Source organism: Martes martes (assembly GCF_963455335.1).
Source record: "Martes martes genome assembly, chromosome: 11".
Lineage (NCBI taxonomy): Eukaryota > Metazoa > Chordata > Mammalia > Carnivora > Mustelidae > Martes > Martes martes.
In genome coordinates, this window is record NC_137899.1 from 9,067,197 (window position 1) to 9,077,944 (window position 10,748).

Below are 10,748 nucleotides of genomic sequence, written 5' to 3' on the forward strand. Positions count from 1 at the left end.
CCACTGTTTCATGCAGTGAATGGAAGTCTTTGTGTCTCGGAGAGAAGGGCTTGACAGGAGTGCACTGGGAGGATGTGTCTGTGGGGGAAAAAATAGAGGGAAATAGTGATCGCTTGCAGCTCTAGGGATGACATCTCCTCGGGACGGATTCTCTGTTTCCCCCTCCAAATCCCACTGTGGCCTTGCCCAGGCCCGTGCCCCTCCTTCCCAACACGCCTTTCCTGTTCTTGCCTCATTGCCTTTGCACAAAGGATGTCTTGAGCCTACAAGGGCCTCACCATTGAAGAAAGTGTCACTAACCCACTGTCACAAGTCCAACAGTCTGCTGGAAGCCTGCAAAATAGCTCATCTGATACATTTATCTGTGAATTAGCATCTATCCCCACTACTCAAGCCACAGGGGGGACAGGGAGGGGCCACCCCATCTCCGCAGAAATGGGTGTTTGGGGAGAGTAGTATTGAGACAAATTTCCAAGAGGAATCCAGTTGTTATCACAAAAAAAAAAACAAATCATTCAAGATATCATCTACTTGGGTTTTTTTTTCCCCCTTCATAGCATTATTAACTTCCTGATATTCTAAATGTATTTCAGTTTCAAGGATCTTTGTCTCTTCTGCTAGGATGCAGGCTTTACAAAGACAGCGATCTCTCTCGCTGAACAGGTGAATTTTTACAAGTACCTGTGAGCAGAGCTGCCTGCAACCAATGAACTAGATAAGGACCTAAGGCTATTCTGATGCCTTGTTGTTTTAGTCATTTTCCAAGTGTGTCTGCTCCCCAAGAGGGACAGGGAAAAATGCTTCTTTTCCCGCTCCCAAGTCCCGTCCAGAGGCATCTCCGCTGTCACCTCCTTCGCTCAGGTCCCTGATGGGTCTTCTCTCTCCTCGTCTGCACACATTCGTCTGTTCTCCAGACAACAGACAAAAAATACTTTTAAATCACAGCAGACTTTTAATTCTCTGCTTAATAGCCTTCTTTGGTTTTCCGCGTATGTTCCAAACAAAACCCGAGCTCCTGAGTGGCCTGGCTCCTTCGGCCTTTCCAGAATCATGTGGCTGCGTTTCCCTCCTTGCCCTCCGTGCGCGGCAGCCAGCATGGGCCAACCCACCGCCTGTCCGGAGTTGGTCCTCATTTGTTGAGTAAATAAGAACTCTCTTAAATTCTGCGACTTCCTGCCTTTGGATGATTATAAGCAGTGTCAGAAAGTCAGCATCCCTCTAGTGATTGTGTGTTTTTCATTTCGGTGGAAATCGTGTTGTCGGTGATCATAATCTGCTGTCCCTGGCAGTAAGTGCAATTGTTAAACCACAGACCTGCAGTTCTAGCTTAAAAAAACAAATCCTGTAGGGGTGCCTGGGTGGTTCAGTCGGTTAAAGTGCCCCATTCTTCTTTTTTTTTTTTTAAGATTTTATTTATTTATTTGACAGACAGAGATCACAAGTAGGCAGAGAGGCAGGCGGAGAGAGAGGAGGAAGCAGGCTCCCTGCAGAGCAGAGAGGCCGATGCGGGGCTCGATCCCAGGACCCTGGGACCATGACCTGAGCCGAAGGCAGAGGCTTTAACCCACTGAACCACCCAGGCTCCCCTAAAGCGACCCACTCTTACTCTGGCTCAGGTCGTGATCTCAGGGTCTTTCGTGAGATCAAGCCCCGTGTCAGGCTCCGCATTCAGCGCCGAGTTGGCTGAGAGAGTGTCTCTCCCTCTGCCCCTCCCCCTGCTTGCTTGTGCATGCTCAATGCTCGCTCTCAAATAAATAAATAAATAAAAATCTTTAAAAAATAAATCCTATTACTCCGCTCCCTAGTCTCCAGTCAAGACAAAATATTTTAATAAATTAGGTACGTATGCATTCCACTTAGGAGTTGAAAAGAGAGAGAATGCCTACCTCGTCCCAGCCCTCTCAAAAGCCACCACCAGGTATGCACAGCACTTTCTCTCTTACCATTTGTCCCCAAACCTGGAGAGCTTGCCTTCCCACAGGAATTCATTGTGTGTGTTTAACATAATGTTTAAACCTCGTTAGGATGAATTGAGTTCGTGGATCTGGAAATGAGATTTTATTTTTTCATCAAGTCCATGTTGACACTGTGGTGAGGAAGGACAGGAGAATCTATGTTCTTGCCCTTGGACCATGACTTTGCTTCATTCTTCAATGTTGCATGCTCTGTATGCAGGTCATTCAGCTCTGGGACGGCCTCCGGATAATCGAAGCAGACCTGTGGGACTATGTATCTAGAGGCCAACTCTAAAGAAAATGGATCATTAGACCAACTGGAGATCAGGAAACTGCCAGGATGCCATGTCTGGTCCCTTCCTGTGTAGTCTGGGGACCCAGGCTCAATCCCACTGGGGTCACCTCTAGAGTCACCCCAGGGCACCTTCACTGTGGGGGTTTCTAGAGCAGAGAATCCCAACAAGGGAGGCACAGAGATAGAAGAATCATCAGAACTCAGAGATGGTCTGGAAAAACACCAAGTCTAAAAGTACTGCTTTTTTTTTTAATCATGATGATTGATTTTATTGATTTTTGAAACAAAAAGTATGGGGTTTTGATATTTTTTTAAAAAGAACATAGGGTTTTCTGGTTCCCAATTTTCATTATTATTTTAAAATGTGCAGTGTACAACCTTGTCTGCGGTCTCCATCTTCCACAGATACAAGTAGGTTAGGGCAGATGTTCTGAGTGTGTAACTCCTGCTCCTTATGTCATTAGAGCGGTTGACTTGTCATTGTTGCTATTACTCAAGCTTTAACATGTATTGGCCACTTACTATCTGCCAGGCATTGTCTGAACTTTTCAGTTGCTTTTTCTTCTTTGATCTGCACAACTGTCCCGTAAGACAGATACTGTCATTAGCCCACTTTACAGAAAGGTGTACTGAGGCTTCCAGCAGTCGAGCAATTGCTCAAAGCCACAGAAACATAGGTTTTTAAAGATTAGAAACGTTTAAATGATGACTAAAGACAAGGCGTCATGATTATTACCAACTCATAAAGCAACTATCTCATCCTCTCAGGCGTCACCGTTTGGGAGTTGATGACCTTCGGGTCCAAGCCTTATGACGGAATCCCCGCCAGCGAGATCTCCACCATCCTGGAGAAAGGAGAGCGCCTCCCGCAGCCGCCCATATGCACCATCGATGTCTACATGATCATGGTCAAGTGTGAGTGACTGCCGCGGCCATCCACGCTAGCATACCTGGATGTTAGCACTCAGAGTGCCTTATGGTGCCTAGAAAGGTGTTGCCGCCCTTAGCCAAAAGATTGAGACCTTTGATTCCCTGAAAAAACTTTGTCCCGTTCTCTACAGCGGCACCAAAACCCAGAAACGTCTGTAAAGACTCTTCCCCCAACATTTTTCAGGAAGCCTTTGCTTGACCCGTTGAGCGCAGTGCCCTGGCATGTGCCCATGTTTGCAAGCAAATAAATCAAATTCCCCCAGAAACCATTTCACCAAAATATTCTATTCTCTGAGTTGCTCAATGAAAACAGCGCTGCACATTTTGAAGCCCGTTACCGGAGAGACCGAATGTTTTTAAACGCCTAACAAGGAGAAGCCCACAAGGCTGGTAGAAGCGACAATTCTGCCTTGACCTAACCCTTTCAAATAATAGATCTGAGGTCTCTTGCAGCGTAGCAAGTAAACACTTTAGTCTAAATACGAGTGTGTAACTTGGTCAGTGCTCTTGTACCACCAGAAGGACAAGTTCAGCAGGCTCTGAAGATGACATTCCACGTGTCACGGGTACTTACAGGAGAAGGCGGCACAGGGAATAGGACGGGGCCAAGTCCATGTAAATACTCATGCCTTCCCGAACTTCAGACCACAGAGTTAACCTACTTTTAACTTCCTTGTTGTGGATTGAGGAAGCTGGGATCCGGAGAGGTCACACGGTTCGTCTGAGGTCACATAGCAGTCTGTCCTAAAATAACTTGACATCCTGCTGATAAAAAATAAATGTGAGCCCTCGAGAGAGACGAGGATTGCCAGCTGATCACTGTTCCTCCAGCTGTTTAATCCGGACTTCGATCCTAGGGAAGTCACTGCAACGCCCCCGTCACTTGCGTGCTCTGTTACTGAGGACATAAGACAGTGATAGCATCAGGGTGTGGAGTTCCCAAACCCGGAGGCTCTTAAAGAAAGTCCCTAACTTTCCCTAAATTGAATCTAGTTTCAGGCTTGTAAGACAGCTAAGCTAGTCTAGATGAAAGTGGATGCCCCGTGAGAACTGGGCCAGAGAGCCCGGACGCCGGGCTCCCTACAATCTTAGTAGTCCGCAAATAGCGATGCACGCAAGGCTGCCGGAACACTTACGGTGATAATTCCAGAACTCCGGCCCCAGGAAGAGTAGGCACTGAAAATTAGACGATCTTGCTGTCATTCTGATTCAAGTGTGTTGTGTCATCACGGTCTTTAAACTGGGATCAGCGCTAGGGTGCCAGGCCTAAAAGCCCGTCATAAAGATTTGGTTTCTGCATCCCTTACTTGCCTAAAAGGATCTCACCATAAATGCCTTCTGGAAGCAATGCCGTCTTTACCATTTCTTTCAGGGTCTAATCGCGCTGTTTTCCTCATTCCTTCCCCAGGCTGGATGATAGATGCAGACAGTCGCCCCAAATTCCGTGAACTGATCATTGAATTCTCCAAAATGGCTCGAGACCCCCAGCGCTACCTTGTCATCCAGGTACCAGATCACAGCCTCTGAACTTGCACTGGGAGGAGTCCGTCTGATGAGCGTCCAATGTCACTGTGTTCCATTGCGTGCCCATTCCATTTCCTTGTCTCCCAGGCCCCGTCCTTAAACCCTCAGCGCCTTACAGCTAGGCACGGGCCCCACTGAACAGAGTGGAGTTCCTCTGTGGTGCCTCCACCCCGACCCCATTTGCCATTCCCGGCTGAACCCTAGTGTCCAGACATGCTCAGTTCCATGTGCCATCATCATATTCCGGTCAGCCAGAGCCTCAGCTCCGTCTGATGGAGAGGCAGGCCCATTGTGTGGCAGCAAATCTGCCTTCAAACCCCGGAGTCTCCACTTGACGCTTTAGGTTAACAAAACCAAACTCGCAGGGCTGTGAGGTCATGTATGCAAAATAATTTGCCTAGCCCCTGAAGATTCTGCGTAGCAATTCCGGTGCAAGTGGTGGGGGGGTGGGGAAAGGGGGTCTCCGTGCACCTCCCAGCAGGCAATTCCCTTACTCCAGCTGGGTGGCCGTCGCCAAACTCCATGTGTTCACCAACCTAGAAGCTCTCTGAACCCAGCCCCTGTGGGGTTTTATGGCGTCTTCATCTAATGGGCATGGCTGGTTCAACTAGTGGCCAAATGGTGATTGAGTCCGCCTCCAGCCCCTCCCCCACTCCAGGACATCACGGGGTGTGGCTGACTGAGAGGTCCAATCTGCTCATCCCTGGGTTGGCCCCCCACTCCCCCATCCCCACCCCCCAACCATCCCCCATCCTTAGCTGTGAGCCTAAAGCCCCTGGTTAACATAACAAAGACACCTTTGCCACTCTCCTCCCTTAGGAGATCCCAAGGGTGTATGTAAAAGGTCTCTGGGGGGAGTTCGGACACATTTCTTACTATAAACTGTAAGATCGCAGCACCTAACAGCAAAGTTCACCCTCCATAAATTCTGCTCTATCCCTTTCTTCTTCCTCTTAAGCTGTTTCTGTTCCATTTAGGGGCTTTTAAACATCGGAGAATTTTTTAATATTTTCATGTCAGGTGGGGGAGGGGAGGAAGCCACTACTCTGCCGAGAATCGGGCTTATTTTATTATAAACCAAGTGCCCAACAAAGAGACATCTGCCCAAACAGAGGACTGGTGCCTCTCTGGGCCCTACTGATTGTCTCAAAATGTTCTGCACCAGGGAGATGAGAGAATGCACTTGCCGAGCCCTACAGACTCCAATTTTTACCGCGCCCTGATGGACGAGGAGGACATGGAGGACGTGGTTGACGCCGATGAGTACCTCATCCCGCAGCAGGGTTTCTTCCACAGCCCCTCCACGTCCCGGACCCCCCTCCTGAGCTCTCTGGTATGAAATGCACCTCCCCCCTTCTCAAGCACTGTGTCTGCTGGGTTGAATGAATTGCTTAGAGAAAACGGTACCCACAGAGCAGAACTCACGGGGAAACGAAGAAGTCTGTTTTAAGCAAGTGGTCAGGCCAGACTCAGAATGAATCGATCAGGTGTATTAGTTCTTTTATGGCCTTGCAGTAACTGGGCCACAGTCTTTTCAGGTCTACTAGGGACCGGAATTAAGTCCGAACTAAACCTAGTTTTTTCTAAAACTAATGGGTCAGGACGAAGTTAAGCCCCCGTAGTGACACCCGCCCCGTGAGGCCCCAGGTCCTGCAGTCGGTGGGCGTGGATGAGACAAGGCACGTGGACCCTCAGCACCTTCGATTCTTTTTCAGAGTGCCACCAGCAACAACTCCACCGTGGCTTGCATTGACAGAAACGGGGTACGTATGAACACCTCATAAACCCGAATTAAGTGACAGCTCTGTGTGACGGCTCTACTGCACATAGAAAATGCCCATCCTACCCCCTGCGTATCTTGGTTTTCCTTCCTGTGTTTCCTTCCTTCCTTCTCCTGTATGGTTGCCCTGAGCCCCTGCCCTAAGGCCAGCAGGCAACTCTCACTTGGGCCAGTGCTGTGCAAAATGGGGTTCGTGGACCTCTAGCAGCATCACCTGGTGGTTTGTTCCAAGTGTGGACTGCCGAGCCTCTGACCCAGACCTGGTGAAGTAGGAATGCGAGGGGCAGAGCCAGCCCCCGTCCGTGTCCGAGTCAGCCTTCCGGGGGGTGCTGATGCTTGGCAGGAAGCCTTGATCTAGACCGACACTTCCCAGTATAGAAGCCACCAGCCCTCGGCATCTACTTCAGTTTAAATCGGTGACCGTCTGGGAGGGCACAGATCATAGAATATTTCTGTCATTGCCAGAAACCCTACTGCACGGCACCGACGAGGTCCTTGCCACTCGGCCTGTGGTCTGTGGGCCCCCGGCATGGGCGTCCCCCGGGCGCTAGTCGGAAATGCAGACTCCCAGGCACTTTCTTGGACTGCACTGACTCAGAAGCTGCAGTTTAACAGAATCTCAGGTGATTTTTATACGCATTGAGCAGCACTGACTGGAGTGACCTTGCCTTATGTCCTCCCCTCAGAGCTGTCCCCTCAAAGAAGACAGCTTCCTGCAGCGGTACAGCTCAGACCCCACTGGCACCTTGACTGAGGACAACATAGATGACACTTTCCTCCCAGCACCCGGTGAGTGGCTTACTCTGGACGAGGAAGGTCACCCGCCTTGGCCCCCGCATCCAGCAGGGCCGGCCTCCGTCCCCTGGGCCCAGGCCGCTCGCTTCCTCAAGCCAGTCCAGAAGTGGACACTGTGGCAAACTTGCAGACACCTGTGGGGAGGAAGAGGCAGAGAAATGCAAAACGACTGAGCACATGCACGGGTCTTTGTGTTGGACTCGAGTCGTGTCCAGCTGGGAGGTGTGGTTTTAGGACCAGTTCGCAGATTTTCTAGAATTTGAAGCAAATGTCAAAGACGTGTGTGTGTGTGTGTGTGTGTGTATGTGTGTGTGAGAGAGAGAGCAGGAGTGTGTGGGTATGATTGTGTGTGTGTCTGTGAGTGTGTGAGCGTGTGTGGAGGAGTGTGTCTGTGTGCACACGTGCATGTGACACATCTGATCCTGGTTCCATCCTTGGCCTGTGACACATGCATGTGCCTAGTCTCAGCTTTATCCCCGATGTTCCCGTGTGTACACATGCATCTCAAGGCAGGCTGTCCTTCTGAGAACGTTAAACGGGCAAGAGATCAATGTGCCCATTGCTTTGAGAACTATAGACAAGGACACGGTTTCCCTCGCAGCACTAGCAAGCTCATCGTCTTGCCAGACGCCCGACGCTCCGTTGTCTTGTGGGAGAAAACCGGCGGGGTTCAGATGCGCCGTGGAGTCTGCTTGGGCTGATGCTTGGCCGATCGCTTCACCTGTGATTTCTTTTCCATTTCAGAATACATAAACCAGTCCGTCCCCAAAAGGCCGGCGGGTTCCGTGCAGAATCCTGTCTATCACAATCAGCCTCTAAACCCAGCTCCTGGCAGAGATGCTCACTACCAAAATCCCCACAGCAACGCCGTGGACAACCCTGAGTATCTCAACACCATCCCTCCCTGCGTCACCAGCACGCTCGGCGGCCCCAGCCTCTGGGCCCAGAAAGACAACCACCAAATCAGCCTGGACAACCCCGACTACCAGCAGCACTTCTTTCCTAAGGAAGCCAAGTCCAATGGCGTTTTTAAGGGCCCTGCGGCTGAAAACGCAGACTACCTGCGGGTAGCCCCGCCGAGCAGTGAGTTTATTGGAGCATGACCACGGAGGATAGCGTTGGCCATAAGAGTCTCGGATGTGTCACCCGCCCTGGGACCAAGCCACGGCAGCTACTCCAGTGCTGATAGTCACGTCCTCGTTGACTCCTGGGCCCGTGGACTGGTTTGGCCATATTTGCTCCTACGGACCCATCTTTCACCCAGGAGGTGCCCCCTCCTCGGATGCACTTTGGGAAGTCGCTGGGAAGTTCCTTTGTCTTCAAACTGTGAGACGGCCACAAAACGGCATCCGGCAAGAATATTCTCTTTGGGCAGAAGTTCGCCTTTCAGTGAGGTATATTTGATAAAAAAAAAAAAAAAAAGAAAGAAAAGAAAAGAAAAAAAATCTGCATAAGGAGTTTTATTGCTTGGGGACCCTGGGGGTTTTTAATTGTCATAATTGATTTTATTTCTCCTGGGCTTTTCCAACGAGGAAGGAGCCTGCTCATAGTACTGGCTGCACTGAGTTGATCCAGGCCCAACTGTGACCAAGAAGCAAGGGTCAGAGCCTTCCAGCTAACATTTGATTCCACTGACTCTAGCTCCAAGATTCTTCCACTGCAAGACAATTTTTTTAAAAAACTAGAAGTACTCTTGTGTCCTAAGCGGGGCTGGTTGGTACTGTAGCAAATCATAGCACGTTCAAGAGGATAAGCCACTTTGGACCCTTCCCGAGCGCAAAAGAAAGGGAAGGGATAGAATTCTTCTTCAGACTTCTTTTTATATAAATGTCTTCATGGTACTTACTCTCCATTGGTTGACCAGCGTTTTCTAGCTATAAGTATTGGACTTACTTGTTTCTTTTCCATTCCACTCTTTGGAAGCTCGGTAGGAGTTCCCTGTTGGTGAGCGGAGACGGTACATCACACTATAACCTGGACCAGCTCGCGTTCGATCGGCGTTCAAACCAGTAGCCTTTAATCACGATGGAACGATAATGCAAAAGTTCACACGAGAACGTGGCTCCCAAATTTGAGTCTCAGAGGAAATACGTCAAGTCCTCTGGGGGTTGGGGAATGAATGGGCATCTGTCTGGACACTGCAGAAGTGAGACGCTCCTCAAACTCATGGAGCCTCCCACCCCCCCCCCACTACCAAATTAGGCTTATGGGAGACAATTTCATTTTTATTTTACTATAGAAGTTTTTTACTCAAAGGGTACTTCCCCCCGCCACCCCGCCTTCTCTGGTAGGCTGTCCCCAAGGCCCCAAAATGAAGGGATCCAGGCTCCGGGGCCACCAAGCAGGAACTGACAGCCCTCGCCCCTGGGGGCACATTTCACAGGGCGGAAATAAAGTTAACACTATGCATCGGGGGAATTAAAGCAGTAAATATTAAATCAGAGCTTGAAATCCATGACAATGCCTTAACAATATCTACAGATCGTTTTTTGAAACAAAACAAATTCCCTCCTAAAAGTTTCCCTAGCGTTGGAGGATCCGGCTAATTTAGGACCCGGAGCGCTTTTCCACTTCCGGTGTCCTCGCAGCCTGACCGGTCCATGGCAGTCCTTTGTACACAGGTGTTAAACCCTCTTAGTCTTTCAAGGAAAAGATGTTTCAGACCGTATTTCTGACCTATGGATGTGTTCAGCCCCACACACATACAAGATTTCCCTTTCGCCGTTAAAGTATTTATGGACTTTCGGATCAGGGCCCTACAGTTTTGTTATCAATATATTGACTTTGTCCCGATGGAAATATAAACTCTATTCAGTTCAGTTCTGCTATGTTTTCAGGTACTCTTAAGTACCTCTACCAGCCCAACATAGACTCTGAAGACCTAGAAATAAATAAAACATTATCCCTGATTCCAAGAAATTCACAATTTAGCAAAGGGAATTGACTTGACTCAAACACAAACCTTAACACTACGACAGAGGGTAGGCAAGACGGGTCAGCCAGGCACACTCAGCACAGGGCAGGGACAAGTGGGTCCTGCCTTGGGAGGGCCCTGGAAGGCTCATCAGGGAGGGAGTGGTGGAGTTGGGCCAAAACACAACCAGGGTCTTAGCCACGAGGGAAATGGAAGTGTGCTCCTGACAGACGAAACCTTGACCAAGAAAGCGTCTGCCAGAGAAACTGCTAAAAAAGTAGGAGAAAGGCCACCTTCGTGCATCTTAACAAGCTGTCCCTTTAAGCCTGGGAACTAGCTTGTGGCATTCCCCCAGCACCCCACATGGGGGTGGGGGGGGGGGTCCCTCCCTGGGGATCTGAAAATGATTCTTGAAAAGATTAAACATTTCTAAGACTCTCGAATTTTATGCCATTGTCAGTAAATCACTTTTGTTACTTATTCGCCTCAGAACATAAATATTTTAGCCAGAATCTTCTTTGGCCCTAGGAGAGACTGATGCACATTTTATTACCA

At 49.4% G+C, this 10,748-nt stretch overlaps 1 protein-coding gene across 1 annotated transcript in view; it reads left to right on the forward strand.

Annotated features, from left to right (window-relative positions):
* Positions 1–9,460, forward strand: part of EGFR (epidermal growth factor receptor) — a 197,133-nt gene extending 187,673 nt beyond the window's left edge. The window contains exons 23-28 of the mRNA XM_080818589.1: positions 3,019–3,165; positions 4,589–4,686; positions 5,870–6,037; positions 6,420–6,467; positions 7,171–7,273; positions 8,024–9,460. Coding sequence (XP_080674715.1) covers positions 3,019–3,165; positions 4,589–4,686; positions 5,870–6,037; positions 6,420–6,467; positions 7,171–7,273; positions 8,024–8,382 — 923 coding nt within the window. The 3' untranslated portion in view covers positions 8,383–9,460. The remainder of the gene's footprint in view (positions 1–3,018; positions 3,166–4,588; positions 4,687–5,869; positions 6,038–6,419; positions 6,468–7,170; positions 7,274–8,023) is intronic.
* Positions 9,461–10,748: the final 1,288 nt, after the last annotated feature.